Genomic DNA, 17,316 nt, shown 5'->3' with positions numbered 1-17,316 from the left:
GGCAGTAAATGCTGGGACTTTCCCAATGGTCTCTCGCCCCATTGCATTCACTGGCTCCCCTCCTTCCTGTCATTACATTCCTGCCCCCATTACCCACATACTCTAGGGGCAACCACCCTTACCCTGTTCCTAGAGCTCAAGGCACAACCCTGTTAATTTAGCACCCACTCATACCCTTCTGTGGTCTCAGGGCATAACCTCACGCTCTGCGGCTTTGCGGGGTCTTTTACCAGTGAAAGCACTTTACACAGTAATATCCTTAACCTCTGTTTATGAACAAATACCAAAACAGAACGCACACACTAAGCATACAATGCTCACCATTCCCAATAAGGCAGATGAAGTTTTCCTGATTGCCAGTTAAGATCAGGTCACTGGGGACTCCAGCATTCTGCACGATGTAATTTGCAGGGTGTTGAGTTCTGGAAGCTCAGATCTTGTGCTGGGTCCTGGAATTGGTTCCAAAGAACTTGCTTTTGAACCCCAGTTTATATAGTGAAATGTGAGTCCTGCTTAGCTGTACCTTAATCATTTTACTGAAGTATTACAAAATAATTCCTTTGACCAAACCTAACATATTGTAAAACAATTCTTTAACCAGTCATACCCCACCATCTTAGATGATTTTAGTCTTGTAAAATTAGTTATGTAATAGACAGAAACAAAGAACGAGATAGAAATCACACAGATAAACAATAGAGAACTGGGGATCATAAAAGCAAAACAATAAAGAAGTAGAGGTTTCACACCCACGACTGTTAAATGATTCTTTGCCAGACAGAATGCTATCAAACAAAGGTGTTTTTCTTTTGTTTTTTGTTTTATTACACATTTTAATATCTGTTTTCTTTATCCAGTCATGATGGGTGCTATTAGGACAGAATTTCCTTCTTAACAGCCTGATATTACACAATCTTTATGTAATTTAGATGGAATGTGGGGATGTGACTTTCTGCTTCTTGGCTCATGGCTCCTGCTCTCTTAATATGGCTGCAGAAAAAGGCCTCAGACCTTACAGATACTGTATATAAAAGGGAGCAGTTCAGCCCAGTCTGAGCTGATGGAGGAAGAGAGCGTACATATGCTATGAGCTCCTGCCGGGAAGCTGCTAGAGCTGCAGACTGTGGAGGCCAAACATGCTGAGTCCACTGTGGGGCCTCAGTCGACCACAGACAGAGAGGGAGAGAGATGGCCACTGCTGGTAGAGGAAGTGCCAGAGCTGAAATCATACTAGGAAGCAGCCCAGGAAGAGCATTTTTTGAGATTGTAACTTGAACCTGAACCCAGGGCTACTGGTTTTACAGGGCCCTGGGCTGAGACCTAGTGGAGTAGGGTGGACCCAGGTCCCCCTACCCCTTCCCACACCTATCCCTGGGTACAGTGGGCATCCAAGGGACTGGACGCTACTGCCAGAGATAGTGACTATTGGGCACTGCTACCAGAGGCTAGAGCCACTAGGCACTACAGCCCCAGATTGATTGATTCTTGGCACTGAGGACAGGGACTGCCATACTGACTCTGGCCACAGGGTTTTGCTGCCCCGAGGGTAAGGGCAGCTCCCAGATCTCCAGCTATTAGGACCCACTACTCTGACCGCAAGGAGCCACACTCACAGAAAAGGGTAATTTTCCCCCCTTTCTTTCCCTGACAGCCTGAAATCATGCTACATCCTGCTACCTAAACCGGAATGCTGACAGAATGTGTAGCTGACAGTTCTACAGGTACAACACCCTTCTCCTGCCGCCCATTGCTTGAAGCTCTTCTGAACATGGAGTCAAAGCCCCTTAATCTCAGTACCTTTACTTTTGTTTTTCATTTTTATCTCTCTCCCCACCCCAAATTCCCCCCTCTTGTTACTTCACCTGTTGCTCTGTGTCGCCTCCAGACGCAGTAACCACCTAGGACCATGAGAATGGCCAGGACCATGAGAACAGCCAGGATCACCCAGAGAGCCACTTTCGAGGGATGGACCCTTGGGAAAAACAGCTCTGCAAGAGAAAGTGTCATTGACTTGGGAGCAAACACGTGCAGAATGAAGGCAGGACACTGTGCCAGTGGTGACACTGGGACTAGTTACAAGACTCTCACAGGGAAATACACAGTGTATTTCCCTGTGAGATGTGGATCCTTTGTGCCTCTTCTTACTGAGCATGGTTAATTAATGGGAGAGGGTGAGTTGTGGGTAGGGAGGAGCATGGAAATTTAGAGAAAAAAATCTTCCTGCGTCTTGGAGTGATGCTCGCTATAGGGGCCTTGCTATGTGGTTATTGTGGTGTATTGAAAACTGTTGTGACAAAGTTCCTCCTCTACCTTGGTGGGTCCTGCGCTTATTGGCAGATTTGCTCACCTCAGTGAGCTTCCCCACAGTCTGGGTCAACTCCTCCTGTGTCTGATCAGGAGTTGGGAGGTTTGGGGGGAACCCAGGCCCACCCTCTACTCTGGGTTCCAGCCCAGGGCCCTGTGGATTGCAGCTGTCTATAGTGCCTCCTGTAACAGCTGCATGACAGCTACAACTCCCTGGGCTACTTCCCCATGGCCTCCTCCAAACACCTTCTTTATCCTCACCACAGGACCTTCCTCCTGGTGTCTGATAACGCTTGTCCTCCTTAGTCCTCCAGCAGCACACCCTCTCAGTCTCAGCTCCTTGTGTCTCTTGCTCCCAGCTCCTCACACGCACTTCCTCTCCTCTGGCTCCCCCTTGCCTGACTGGAGAGAGCTCCTTTTAAAACCCAGGTGCCCTGATTAGCCTGCCTTGATTGGCTGCAGGTGTTCTAATCAGCCTGTCTGCCTTAATTGGTTCTAGCAGCTTCCTGATTACTCTAGTGCAGCCCCTGCTCTGGTCACTCAAGGAACAGAAAACTACTTATCCAGTGACCAGTATATTTGCCCTCTACCAGACTCCTGTACCCCACCGGTTTGGGTCTGTCACACTGTGTAGAAATCACAAACTGTCACTTTGAATCCTGAGGGGTTTTCTAGTGCTGCTTGCATGCTAGGGGGCTATATCAGGATCATGCAATCTGGGGCCTTAGCCGTCAATCTGCAAAGAGCCAGCCTAGAGCAAGGTAGGCCGTGTTCTGCCTCTCTGCCTATGGGAGCAGCCTGCTTTCTCACTCTCTGTACTTGGCTATTGTGTGTTAGAGTTCTCGATTCTTAGAAATAAAGCAATGTTACATTACAACCTTCCAGGAAGAGTATTTATGTTTGTTTCCAACTCTCTGTGGGTATGCTGTGAACACAACAATCACGTGGTACTGGGCATACCATAAGCTTATCAGCAGGGCAGCACTATGAGATCTCAGATGAAAACTGCTTGACAAATGCATTTAAACATTTAGACATTATTATAGTGATAAACTACTCATTCTGTACTAACAAAGTTATTTGGTAGATGATAATACATACAAATCTGAACCTTTTTTCTAAAAAAAATAAGGTACTCTTAGCTAAGAGTTTGTTTCTACATGTTTTGAGCCTGATCCTTTATTGCTTGCACTGCCAAAACTCTCATCGACCTGGTTATGCAATAATGGCAGGATCAGGCCCACTGTGTGACTGTGAAATAAAAAAAAACCCCACCATTTACATTCATGAGATGATGCTGGCTGTGGAACTCTGCATTTACTGCCTTCTGTGCAATTAAATACAAGTTATAGCCTGATACTTAGTTCTCATTGGGGCAAAACTCATTTAGGCTGGTGAGAGTTTTGTCAGAGTCTGCAGTGCAGGACAGGGCCCATAGTGCAGCTCTCACTCTGATGTGGTATTCTTAGATGTAATCTGAGGCAACGTCTACATTACACAGCTTTTATCGACATGGCTATGTAGTTACAGCTATGTTGCTAAAAGTCATGTAGTGTACCTGCTATTTCTTGGCTCTCCTGCCGACAAAAAACTTCCATCCCCCCAACGAGTGGCGTTTGCATTGTCAGCAAAAGAGTGCTCCTGCTGACAACACACTGGCACTTGACGACGCAAAATTTTGTCTTTCAAGGGTGGGAGGAGGGCGGAACACTTCTGAAAGACAAAAGTTTTGTCATTCAATTGCCAGTGTAGACATAGCCTTAGGTTATGTCTAAACTATGCAGCTTTTAGTGATGCGGCTGTGCTGCTACAGCCGTACCTCTAAAAGGCACGCAGTATAGTCACTGTTTGCCAGCAGGAGAGAGCTCTCCTGCCGACAAAAAACGTCCACCCCCAGCGAGCGGCGTTAGCTTTGTCGGCAGGAAAGCGCTCTTGCTGACAAAGCACTGTTCACACCAGTGCATATTGTCAGCAAAATGTTTGTCTTTTGGGGGTGTAGACAAAGCTTAAGTAGCAATGCTCAGACCATATCCTGGGCTCTCTTGTGCTATTCAGGAAAAATGACTTCATTAGCCAGAGGGATAGCTCGGTGGTTTGAGCATTGGCCTGCTAAACCCAGGGTTGTGAGCTCAATCCTTGAGGGGGCCATTTGGGGCTTGGTCCTGTTTTGAGCAGGGGGTTGGACTAGATGATCTCCTGAGGTCCCTTCCAACCCTAATACTCTATAAACACTCAGAAACGCCCACTGAGAACAAAGGAAAATTTCCTCCCACTGAGAACTGTGATCTTCACAGTGCACACACAGAGAAGTTAGATACAAATATACATACTCTTGCTGAAAGGTATCAGCATAACACCACTTTATTTCTTAGAATCCAGAACCTTAACACACAAGAACTGCACAACAGAGAGAGGGATGCTCCGCAAGGCAGTGGTCACAACTCACCCCACCTTGCTTTATGTTGCAGTGTAACACTATGACACACTGTATCCCATATAACAACCTGTACCCCCAGGTTCACCATTGTTATATAGTTATGATATATTTTGTACAAAGTATGCCTTGTGAGGTATCACTGGAAAATTTTTAATCTACTGAACATCATTGTTCTGTAAAAATGTGTACCTCAACATTGTATGTGGAGCTATGAGATTTTATTATGTTTGTTAATGAAATATGTTGTAATTCTGGGAAATGTCCACAGACTAGCTCCTCAGAGACGACAAAGAACTGACCACAGGTGTTAATATGCTATTAACTGCTGAAGCAACCATTCTTAAGAACATAAGAACGGCCATACTGGGTCAGACCAAAGGTCCACCTAGCCCAGTGTCCTGTCTTCAGACAGTGGCCAATGCTAGTTGCCCCAAAGGGAATGAACAGAACAGGTAATCATCAAATGATCCATTCCCTGTCTCTCATTCCCAGCTTCTGGCAAACAGAGCTAGGGACACCATCCCTGCCCATACTGGCTAATAGCCATTGATGGACCTATCCTCCATGGATTTATCTAGTTCTTTTTTTAACCCTGTTATAGTCTTGGCCAGGGGTCGGCAACTTTTCAGAAGTGGTGTGTCGAGTCTTCATTTATTCACTCTAATTTAAGGTTTTGCGTGCTGGTAATACATTTTAACGTTTTTAGAAGGTCTCCTTCTATAAGTCTATAATATATAACTAAACTATTGTTGTAAGTAAAGTAAATAAGGTTTTTAAAAATGTTTTAAGAGCTTCATTTAAAATTAAATTAAAATGCAGATCCCCTCCAGACCTGTGTGCCACTGAAAAGAGCTTGAGTGCTGCCTTCTGCACTCGTGTCATAGGTTGCCTACCCCTCATCTTGGCCTTGACAACATCCTCTGGCAAAGAGTTCCACAGGTTGACTGCGTTCTGTGAAGAAATACTTCCTTTTGTTTGTTTTAAACCTGCTGTCTATTAATTTTATTTGGTGACCCCTAGCTTTTGTGTTATGTGAAGGAGTAAATAACACTTCCTTATTTACTTTCTCCACACCAGTCATGATTTTGTAGACCACAATCATATCCCCCCTTAGCCATCTCTTTTCCGTGCTGAAAAGTCCCAGTCTTATTAATCTCTCCTCATATGGAAGCTGCTCCATATCCCTAATCATTTTTGTTGCCCTTTTCTGAACCTTTTCCAATTCCAATATATCTTTTTTGAGATGGGGCGACTATATCTGCATGCAGTATTCAAGATATGGGCATACCATAGATTTCTATAGAGGCAATATGATATTTTCTGTTTTATTATCTCTTTCTTAATGGTGCCCAAATCTGCTCGCTTTTTTGACTGCTGCTGCAGATTGAATGGATGTTTTCAGAGAACTATCCACAACAACTCCAAGATCTCTTTCTTCAGTGGTAACAGCTAATTTAGACTCCATCATTTTATGTATATAATTGGGATTATGTTTCCCAATGTGCATTACTTTGCATTTATCAACATTGAATTTCATCTTCCATTTTGTTGCCCAGTTACCTAGTTTGAGAGATCCTTTTGTAACTCTTAGTCTTCCTGGGACTTAACTATCTTTAGTAATTTTGTATCATCTGCAGATTTTGCCATCTCACTGTTTACCTCCTTTTTCAGATAATTTATGAACATGTAGAGTAGGACTGCTCCCAGTACAGAACTCAGGGGGACAACACTATTTACTTCTCTCCATTCTGAAAACTGACCATTTATTCCTACCCTTTGTTTCCTATAATTTAACCAGTTACCAGTCCACGAGAAGACCTTGTGACAATCTGTACGTTGGGGGAACACCCTGCACCCCCAAGTTCATCCTTATAATATGATTGTGTAGTATCCAATGCAGAGTTTGTCATGTCGGACGTCTTCAGAAAGCTCATGATGCACTGAGCATTGTTGTTACAGTAATGTTGTAATTTCATTTATATAGTTAGGAGGCTGAAAATTTGTCCTCATGGCTTACAAGAAGCCCAGGCAAAATTCTCCAAGAGCAGAGGGGCAGTTCACACCTCATCAGGGCATGTATGGGACAAATCCAGCCCAGCCTCACAGGAACAAAGGACACTTTGTTGCCTAGGCAGCAACAAAGGATCTGTTGGACTCTCGAGTGAGTCACCCCCCTTTGGTCAGTTTGGGACTGCAATGAGGTAATGCTCACCTGACTCTGAAGGGGTGGGGTGCAAAGCCAAGAAGGAAGAAAGAACATGATAAAAGAGAGAGATGTTTGCCATGCTTGCTCTCTCTTCCATCTTCATCTAACGACACCCTCGAAGAGACTGAAGCGCTGATCAGAGGGGAGAGCCTGGCTAAAGGGCAACCAGCCAGCCTGTGGTGAGAAGCATCTAAGCTTGTAACAGCACTGAAAGTGTTAAGTTCAACTTAGAATGCGTTTTGCTTTTATTCCAGTTGACCAAATCTGACTTGTGCTTTGACTTATAATTACTTAAAATCTATCTTTTGTAGTTAATAAATTTGTTTGTTTATTCTACCTGAAGCAGCGTGTTTGGTTCAAAGTGTGTCAGAGACTCCCCTTAGGATAACAAGCCTGGTACATATGAATTTCTTTGTTAAATTAATGAACGCATATAAGCTTGCAGCATCCAGCAGGCATAACTGGACACTGCAAGATGGAGGTTCCTAGGGTTATGTCTGAGACTGGAGATATTGGCTACTCTCATTTGGTTGCACAATCCAAGCAGTGGGTGGCCAAAAGTGCTCACTCACATAGCTGGGAGCAGCTTACATGCTAGAGGATGTGCGTGAACAGCCTGGGATGGGGGGGAAGGAGGGTGTCCTCATAGCAGAACAGGGTAAGGCTGGCTCCCAGAGTCAAGGATTGGAGTGACTGAGCAGATCACCAGTCCAGAAAACACCAGGGGAACGAACTGTCCATTTATTCCTATCCTTTGTTTCCTATCTTTTAACAAGTTGCCAGTCCTTCCCTCTTATTCCATGACAGCTTACTTTGCTTAAGAGCCTTTGGTGAGGAACCTTCTCAAAGGCTTTCTGAAAATCTAAGTACACTATATCCACTGGATCCCCCTTGTCCACATGCTTGTTAATCCCCCTCAAAGAATTCTTGTAGATTGGCAAGACATGATTTCCTTTTACAAAAACCATGTTGACTATTCCCCAACCAATTATGCTAATCTATTTGTCTGACAATTTTATTCTTTTCTATAGTTTCAACCAGTTTGCCTGCTAATGAAGTCAGGCTTACCGGCCTGTAATTGTTGAGATCACCTCTGGAGCGCTTTTTAAAAATTGGTGTCACATTAGCTATCCTCCAGTCATTTGGTACAGAAGCTGATTTAAATGATAGGTTAAGGACTGCAGTTAGTAATTCTGCAATTTCACATTTGAGTTCCATGAGAACTCTTGGGTGAATACCATCTGGTCCTGGTGACTTATTACTGTTTAGTTTATCAGTTTGTTTCAAAACCTCCTCCAATGACACCTCAATCTGGGACAGTTCCTGAGTTTAGTCACCTAAAAAGAATGGCTCAAGTTTGGGAATCTCCCCCACATCCTCAGCCATGAAGACTGATGTAAAGAATTCATTGAGTTTCTCTGCAATGCCCTTATCATCCTTCAGTGCTCCTTTAGCATCTCTATCGTCCAGTGACCCCACTGGTTGTTTAGCAGCTTCCTGCTTCTGATGTGGTTAAAAAAAATTGCTAAAACTTTTTGAGTCTTTGGCTAACTGTTCTTCAAATTCTTCTTTGGCCATCCTAATTATATTTTTAGATTTCATTTGCCAGAGTTTATGCTCCTTTCTATTTTCCTCACTAGGATTTAACTTTCACTTTTTAAAGGATGCCTTTTTGCCTCTCATTGCTTCTTTTACTTTGCTATCGGGAGGACTGTAAACAAAGGATTTGCATGTCATCCCCAAAGATGTCTGAAACTTCACATCCGCAGAAGGTGTGAAGAAATTTACAATTCACCTGAAAGAGGCTTTAAATCTCACGTACACAGGGGATCATTTTGTTCATACCCCAGTGGGGTTAATCCTTGAAGACAGGAGGAGGTTATAAAATAAAAGAGAGTGATCTCCACGTTACTTCTCCTTCCCCATCTCTACTCACAGCAACAAGATTGCTTGAAAGACAATAGGAGTATCATTTAATTGTGTGTGTGTTGGATGGGGTGGGGGGAAAGAGGTGTAATCCTAGATGGAAGGCTTTCTAGTAGGTATGGACTGCTGAAAGTTTTTGGGTGTGAGAAACCATTTTGCTTTCACAGCTCACTTAGCTTGTTAAAGTTTAGGAATTAGTCTGCGGTTTTATCTTTTTAAAAAATTTCTTGTGTAACCAATTCTGACCTTTATGCTTTACACTACTTAAAATCTACCTTTCTCTAGTTAATAAACTTGTTTTATTGTTATCTCACCCAGTGCATTTTGGTTGAGGTGTTTGGGGAACCTCTACTCAGGTTAAGAAAGGCACCAGCAGAATCATTTCCTTTGATAAAATGACTGACTATTAATGAGCTTGCATTGTTCAGTAGTGTGCTGGACGCTACAGAATGAACATTTCTGGGTTGTGAGGCTGGGGCTGGGGAATTTGCGGGTGTCACCCTATACGTAGTTCATGGGTAGCTTGGAGAGCATTCATGTACCTTTGCTGGGAGTGACTTCTGGGAGTGACTTTACATGCTGTGTGAACAGAGCCTGGAGAGGCTGCTTTTCCCTAGCAAAGCAGTGTAAAAAGCACCCTGGGCTGAAGAGTTAAAGGGACACAGTGGTTCAGCAGTCCAGAATGTACCCTAAGGGGTGTCACAAACACAAGTTTATTTCTTAGAATCCAGAACCTTAATAGACAAGAACCCAAACCTGGGGGAGAGGGACTGCTCCCTAAGGCAGTGGGCACAACCCACCCCATCGTGCTTTAGGTTGGCTTGTCTATAGCAACAATTAGTGTGCAGCAAGTTGGGGAGTAAATCCGCCTTGAACCAGTCTGCTGCACCCTAACTGTCTGTGAGGACCCTGCAACCATGCACTAAAACTTCCCTGGTGCACTTTGATTTGTCCCTGTTTCAAAGCAGTGTAGTTGAAAGCACACTACAAAATTGTTAGTTCATGTAGCAGGGTCCACACAGACAGTTAGTGCTTAGCAGGCTAGTGAGAGGCAGATTTACACCCCAGCTTGCCACAAACTAACTGTTCCTGTAGACAAACCCTGATTCTGCTTGCACACTTCGCTACAGAGCCCTCTAACCAGCAAACAAGACTTGGAAAAAAACCCACTCTTAAGGTGATAGCTTGCAATTCCAACACAGACCTCACTATACCATAAGAATAAAGGAGAATTTCCTCCCCTCACATTGAGAAGAGTGATAATTGTTGGGTCCTGATCTGTTATGAAAATCTGGCCAATGGCGTAACAGCCTGCAAGGTGCTAAACACTCTCAGCTCCTACTGGAGTCAAAGGGTATCTCTGCACTATAATTAGCACCTGCAAATGGCCTATGTCAACTGACTCAGACTCACTGTGCCTGCGATAAGGGGCTGTTTAGTTGCAATGTAGCTGGCCTCAGGCTGAAACCCAGGCTCTGGGACCCTCCCACTTCACAAGGTCCCAAAGCCTGGTCTCCAGCCCAAGCATGAACATCTACACTACAGTTTAACAGCACCTTAGCCTGAGCTCTTTAAACCTGAGTCATTTGGCACAGTCTACCAGCAGGTATCTAATTGCAATGTAGACATATCCAAAGACAACTCTGGTTGTTCAGGACTTTCCAAGAACTGCTCAGCATCTTGAAGGTTCAGGCCAGTAAATAGGAGACACAATGATAAATACTATCCGCCCATGTCTGCAGCGTCTCAGTCTCTCCATGCGTAGCATGGACGGGCACTGACCTGCTACATAAATTGTTGACTCTCTCTCCTGGTTGAGTCGTGGGTTCCTGACACAGCAGGAAACTTTCTGGTTGGACTCTTCTGTTATAACAATAACAATCTCTGTTTGAAACAGGCCATCAGCCTCTAGGGATATTTTTTCAGAGGCTGATGGTAAGAGCTGCCCCCGGTGATCTCTCCACTGAGCCTCGGGCGCTGGGTACCATCTGGATGATTGACACACCACCTGGATACCTCCATCCTGATGTCCCTCCACAGAGATGACAGGATCAGAGCCCAAACCTACAGAAGCAATAAATGAACCTGTGATAATCCTGCAGTGCCCAGTAAAGAGCCAAAAGCTTTATTACACTGTTACCGAAAGCAATTTCCTGTTAAACTAATAATCAAATGTGAATCCATGAGTGTGGCTGGTCAGTTAATCTGGTCAGATTCATATTTGATAGGCAGTAAAATTCATATTAATGTCAGGGCCGTTCTATGCACCAATTTGCTCCACTTTAGTTAAACTGGTTTAGTTAATTAAGTCCAGATCCCTGTCTGGACACTCTTAAATCAAGAAGGAATTGACTCAAACTAAAGCAATACAAGCCCTTTCCAAACGCTTTTAGGAGTGTCCATACAGAGCTTTGCACTAGTTCATCAAAACCAATGCCCACGTATGTGTAGACAAACATTAAATTAAGTTGCAAATAAAAAACCCTTGTTATAGGGGAGTTTGGGTTGCTTGGCAGTGCCTTGCAGCTTTTCAGAATAAATAAGTGAACAGAAGAAAACTGATACAACTGAAAACCAGGAAATACACTCAGCAAAACAGGAAGACAAACACTCACACTTCTCACACCTGGTCACACTTGGGGGGTTTATTATTGATGAGCTAAACTGAAATAAAATTATCTTAACCTGAAACAAGAGTCTTGTACCTTAACCAAGAGTGTGAATTCAAACAGATTTCATAATTGCTCTATAGTTAACACACTAATGCCCACAAAATAGTTGACAATGCGGAATTACGGTTGCCCAGCAATGCCATGTGTCTTTCCAAAATGCAGAGAGTGGCTAAAGTTCAGTTTCTGAAACCCAAGAGCTACAAAGTAACGGCACACAGTGCCCCAGCCATGCAACCTTAACTCTGCCTCCTGGGACTGGCAATAGGCACTGGAATTGTTCAGTGAGGGAGGTATCATAATAAACAGACATGGGGGAGGGCTATGGGATGGTGCCATTGCTTGTGTTGTGTTTCCCTGATTTGGATTCCAGCATCTATCTGCCTGCACTTCCACTGTCTTCCCCATGTTCGGTGTCACTTTAGTGACTGGTGGAGGGATTAATTTGAGCAGACTGGCAGAGCTGTCACTGCAATATTAGAAGAGGTACATGTACCTTGAGGGATCAAGTATGTCTCATTTCAGTGCTGAGTTCTGTAGGCTGTGTCAGTAGAACTGCACAGAGGCATCTACTTGCCATGGGGATTGTCAGCAGTCTGGTGCTCGCTGCACCTGACCTAAACCTCATGTCACAGTTACAAAACTAGCTACACCTGTCCCCGTGCCAGTTTCTCTGAAAGCACATCCAGAGGTCAGTTGCCCTGCCTTTACCTGTCTTTCAATTCTGTGTATGAATCCCAGTTACTCTGTGGGTGCCAGACAGGAGCCAAAATCAATCCCAACCGGCGACATCAGTTTGGGGAGATTCAGAATCATTGTTTGGCCCCAGGTGTGCACAAAAGAGTTGTACTTACCACCTGTTAATATCACCTGCCTTTTTATTGATGTTTGTGTATCTCATTAACCCCTGGCTCTAATGACCTCAACTTTAGCCCACTAACCCTACTGCAGCGTCCAATAAGTCACAGCAATTTTCAAAACAATCTGAGTATGGGTCTGGATTTTAGAACCCTCAGAAAAAACAGCTGTTAACTGTAAACTAGAATAAACCTTAAGCAGAGCAAAGCTACTGCCCTACCAAGTTTCATCTCACAGTGAACGCTCTGACTCCACTTATTACCCTCTTGAAGACGTTAAAGTATCAGAACAAGTTACTAACCTGCCACCTGTAGTTCCAATAAAGCTGCTTCATAAAAGACACTGGACTGAAAAAAACACTTGTACTGCCCATCGTCTGAGGGTCGGATATCACGTATTCTCAGAAAAACGCTCCCATTGGTGATGTTGTCTTTCAAGAGCTCAGTTCTTCCTCGATATTCCAGCATCTGCTCACCATACTGATCCTGCCCATCGCGGTACAGGTGCACAACTGGAGAGAACCAGGATCGGAACCACCTCACCTCCATGTTCTCAGCGCTCATCCTAGGGGAGAGGTGGCAGGGCAGGACAGCCTCCCCACCTAGCGAGGTAATGATTAGATGGTCAGGTCCAGTCACTGTGAACTGTGCTGTGAAATGTATCGTGAAAAATGGAAATTAAATCAGCGAGGGGCTGGGGGTGGCATTAATTCAGCAGTAAATCACACAGTGAGAGAGTGTCCTGCATTAAGTGAACACCCCATACCCATGCAGTGCCCTAGACATGTCTACGAGTACAGAGAGTCACAGGCTTGGGGTAACTGCACCTCTGACTCCCTCTGTGGTCTGCTCAAGTCATGTCCCTTTAGGTCTCAGGCCTCCAGCCATCACATCTCCCTGGGCAGGGACCCGTGTCCCACTCCCTCAACACTGGGGTTTCAGGCTTGCAGCCCCCTGCAATTCACTGTGGTTTTTCCAGCAGGCCTGACCAAAGGCCAGCACCTGTGCTTTGCTTTCTCTCCCACGGCTATGAACAGTGTGTGCCAGCAGTTACCAGCAACTGAAGAGCTCTTTCAAAACAGAGAACATTGAAGGACAAAAGCCTGAGAAAACTAACCATTAACCAATAAGAGGTCTGAACACATTACATTTATGTTGAAGGATTCTTATCTGGCACATGGGACTTTCTGATAGGTTCCAAAGTCCTGCAAACCTTCTCTAAGGGTTTATCCTCTTGAGTAACAGGTCCTATTGGTTTGTAGCCCAAGATCCCAGGCCTCTGACCTGTTTAAATCAAGGTTGTTTTTTTTTACCAAATATCTTTGTTCTCTTTGGCTTCTGGGACCTGGTCTGAACTAGTTTGTGCAATTCTCCCTCCAGGTGGCACTTCTCTGCAGCTGTTACCTGTCCCAGCAGTAATTTCCTCCCATGGGTTGTACCTCCTGGAGAAGATGGGGTAACCCTCCCCAATGGAGTAGATTACAATTCTGAGCCCTCAGAGGTGCATATAACACGTATAGGTACCATTTATACAGGGGAAACAAAAAGAACATTCATAAAATAAATTCAATAATCCCCAAAATACCACATGTGGTTGCAATACCTGTCATGCGAGTACACATGAGTGTTATAGATTGTTCCTATTATCTCTGAATAGGGCTCAAAACTTCTCAAAGCACCTTGGATATAATGGATATTGGAGGCTTGATTCTCTGATACACAAAGAGAGCCACTCCGTCATGGGGCCTCCCCAACTGCTGCAGGGATAGTGAAGGGCATGCAAGATGAAAAACTATGAAAACAGATTATCACCATGATGCAGGCAAAGTCAGAGGCCAGATAATGGAGAGGGAGAAGGAGGTAGATAGAAAAGTGCAGGAAGCAGAGAACCAGCCATTGTGGAATTGCAGAGGGTGTCTCAGTTAAGAGACTCAACATGAGGATAAAAAACAATGAGGAGTACTTGTGGCACCTTAGAGACTAACAAATTTATTTGGGCATAAGCTTTCATGGGCTAGAACCCACTTCATCAGATGCATGGAGTGTTAAAAAATAGTATGCAGGTATAAATATACAGCACATGAAAAGATGGAAGCTGCCTTACCAAGTCAGTGCTAATGAGACAATTCAAGTAAAGCGGAAGTGGGCTATTCTCACCAGTAGCATCAGGAGAGACAGAGAGAGCAGGTTAAATTAGCAGGATGGAAATCACAGCAGAAGGGAATCAAAATGGCCAAGTTGCTGTGGAGGCAGCCCCGAGGCTGGAGTGGGTAACTATTATCCCTGAGGGAACAGAAACAGAAGCTGGCAAATTTCACATCCTCATTGTGACAGGAGCTTTAGCTCTGAGTCCTGATCAGATGTGCCAAGTGCAGCATCAATGATTTGTGGGTTGTTACTTCATAGCTGAAGAGTCGGGGATTCATGATTTATTTGTGGCTGAAGAGTCTGATCTGTGACTTATAAAGACTGCCAGTGCAGTGTACAGAAATGGGTAGTGTCCCTTTAAATAGTTTGTGAGCCCTGTTGTGGTGCTAGATAGTCAGGCCTGTCTGCAAAGGCCTATACTTTAAGAATGTAGGTGTATTCTTATCACTTAGCTAGTTATAGAGGTACAAAACAAGAATCAAAGTTAGTCTGCCTGTTTATAGCCTAGGCTAAGGCCTTTGGCTAAGCAGCAGAAGCAGCCATAAGCTGGAAAGTGAAAGGTCACGTCCTCAGTCACACTGAAATAAGGCAGTTTTGGGCTGTTAAAAAGGTGATCCAATCTATCATCTCTCAATAAAGGAAAGAGCTTAGAAGATTTAAAGAAAACTAAGTTTGATAGCATCCTGTCTGGCAAGAACTCACTTATCAATAGCTGGGATGTGAAATCCTCATTTCTTTGTTGTTCTATCACTGTAGTCCCCATTTCCCTATTGTTTGTCTGTATAATCTCTGTCTGGTTTCGTGATTGTTTCTGTCTGCTGTATAATTAATTTTGTTGGGCGTGAACCAATTAAGGTGGTGGTATATAATTGGTTAGATAATTATGTTACAATATGTTGGGATTGATTAGTGAAATTTCAGTAAAATGATTGGTTAAGGTATAGCTAAGCAGAACTTAAGTTTTACTATATAGCAGGGGTCTCAAACACACAGCCCGTGCGGCTGTTTCCTGCGTCCCGCCAAGCGGCTCATGCCTTCCCCCCCCACCCCCGCCTACCTCCAGGCCAGGGGTGGGCAAACTACAGCTTCAGGATTGCTCCCCTTGAGCCCTGCGCCGCTCCCTGAAGCGGCTGGCATCGTGTCCCTGTGGCCGGGGGAGGGGGGAGAAGCAGAGGGCTCTGTCCGTGTGTTGCCCTGGCTTTCAGGCACTGCCCCCACCACAGCTCCCATTGGCCAGGAACGGGGAACCGCGGCCAATGGGAGCTTCAGGGGAAGTACCTGGAAGTGCGGCAAGAAGTGTGTGGAGCCCTGTGTCCCTCTCCCCCAGGGGCCACAGGGATATGGTTCCAGCTACTTCCCGTAGCAGAGCAGAAGCGGGGCAGGGGCTGGCACCCTGCCCTGGCCCCAATGTGCGCTGCTGCCACCCCAGAGTCCGAAGCCCTCCTGCACTCTGCCCCCAACTCCCTGCCCTGAGCCCCCCTGCCTGAATCCCAATCTCCTGCTGCACCCCAACCCCCTGCCCTGAGCCCCCTGCCATGTCCCACACCCCTCCTGCACCCCAACTCCCTGCCCTGAGCCCCCTGCTGCACTCCACACTCCAACCTCCTGGCCTGAGTCCCCTGCTGCATCCCACACCCCATCTGCACCCTGAGCCCCCTGCCTGCACCCCAACCCCCTGCTGCACCTCAACTCCCTGCCCTGAGACCCCACCACACCCTTCATGCACCCGCTGGGGGCAGGGCGGGGGCAGAGTTGTGGTGAGGACTTCAGGGAAGTGTTGGGAAGAGGCAGGGCCTCATGGAAGGGATGGAGTGGGGGCAGGGCCGAGGACAGCGAGGAGGGGGTGTCTGTGATGTGGCCCTTGGGCCAATGATCTAGCCCTCATGTGGCCCTTGTGGTCATTTGAGTTTGAGACCCCTTCTATATAGTCTGCAGTCTATCCGGAAGGGGGTGGGAATTGGAATCATGTTTTGCGAAGGGGGGGAATGGGAACAGGGACACAGACAATGCTCTGTGGTGTCAGTGCTGGCAAGGGGGACACTGAGGAAGGAAATTGGAATCATTGCTTGCTGAAAGTTCACACCAATAAACATCGAATTGTTTGCACTTTTGGACTTGGGTATTGTTGCTCTCTGTTCATGCGAGAAGGACCAGGGAAGTGAGAGGGTGAAGGAATAATCATAAAATCATGATTCTATGATTCTAAGCAGTGCTGATCCCCGTGGAACAGTTCAGAATCAATTAATAAGCCATCTAACAGGATGGATGTAGTGTCAAGGCCTGACAAGCTGGTGTATAGATCTTAACCATGGTCAGTGGGGACCCAGCTGTTCCTTGTGGTTTCTCCATGTTACTGATTGTTGTATAAAGTGCAAAGACACACCAGGCAGGTTGAGCAGATGCTGTTTATAAGACAAGGCAGTGATGCAAGACAGATGGTGATGAGCAGCAATACCAACAGCAGCAAACCCAGCGAGGAGGCCGGAGCTCCTACCTGACGCCAGCCTGTGAACCTGTAGAGTGAGGCAGAGAGCGACGTAGCCGGGCAGAGCGGAGCTCACTGTGGAGCCGGGGGAGAATGAGGGAACCTTCCCCGTCATCATAGCTTGGTCTGGGGAACAGGAGAAATAACAAACCAGATGGCGAGTGGGTGGGATGCAGTGACAGGACAGTGCCACGGGGCAGTGGGGAGGAGGTAACTAGCCTCACTGTTGCCTGCCATACACCAGAAGGGAAGAGATTTCCCCCACAGTCCTCGTCTGCACTGGC

The 17,316-nt window shown here is 45.6% G+C and overlaps 2 protein-coding genes and 1 long non-coding RNA gene across 3 annotated transcripts in view; 2 read left to right on the top strand and 1 right to left on the bottom strand.

The window, feature by feature from the left end:
* The window catches only part of LOC116824950 (uncharacterized), a 954,865-nt gene that overhangs the window by 43,853 nt on the left and 893,696 nt on the right, over window positions 1–17,316 (top strand). The gene's annotated exons all lie outside the window — the stretch shown is intronic.
* On the bottom strand, window positions 352–17,193 carry LOC116824960 (butyrophilin subfamily 1 member A1-like). Its single transcript, XM_032780643.2, has 5 exons — window positions 17,042–17,193; window positions 12,702–13,049; window positions 10,656–10,937; window positions 1,863–1,988; window positions 352–449 (listed from the first exon to the last, which is right to left on the bottom strand). The coding sequence occupies exons 1-5, from the start codon at window positions 17,148–17,150 to the stop codon at window positions 367–369; spliced, it is 948 nt and encodes a 315-aa protein (XP_032636534.1). The 5' UTR covers window positions 17,151–17,193; the 3' UTR covers window positions 352–366.
* On the top strand, window positions 1,525–9,186 carry LOC142047691 (uncharacterized). Its single transcript, XR_012656967.1, has 2 exons — window positions 1,525–1,721; window positions 1,886–9,186. It is a non-coding gene; the product is annotated as an uncharacterized LOC142047691 (long non-coding RNA).

Source organism: Chelonoidis abingdonii, chromosome 13, assembly GCF_003597395.2.
Source record: "Chelonoidis abingdonii isolate Lonesome George chromosome 13, CheloAbing_2.0, whole genome shotgun sequence".
NCBI lineage: Eukaryota > Metazoa > Chordata > Testudines > Testudinidae > Chelonoidis > Chelonoidis abingdonii.
This window is presented reverse-complemented; position numbering and strand designations above follow the sequence as displayed.

Bases quoted from the DNA above. Each gene is read 5' to 3' on its own strand.
- LOC116824960 (XM_032780643.2), bottom strand. From the start codon at position 17,150: ATGATGACGGGGAAGGTTCCCTCATTCTCCCCCGGCTCCACAGTGAGC. The intron at 10,938-12,701 runs GTTAGTAACTTG...TTGCTTCTGTAG, and splicing joins ATTGGAACTACAGGTGGCAG to GTTTGGGCTCTGATCCTGTC. The intron at 1,989-10,655 runs GTCAGTGCCCGT...TTTCTCTTGCAG, and splicing joins GTCAACAATTTATGTAGCAG to AGCTGTTTTTCCCAAGGGTC.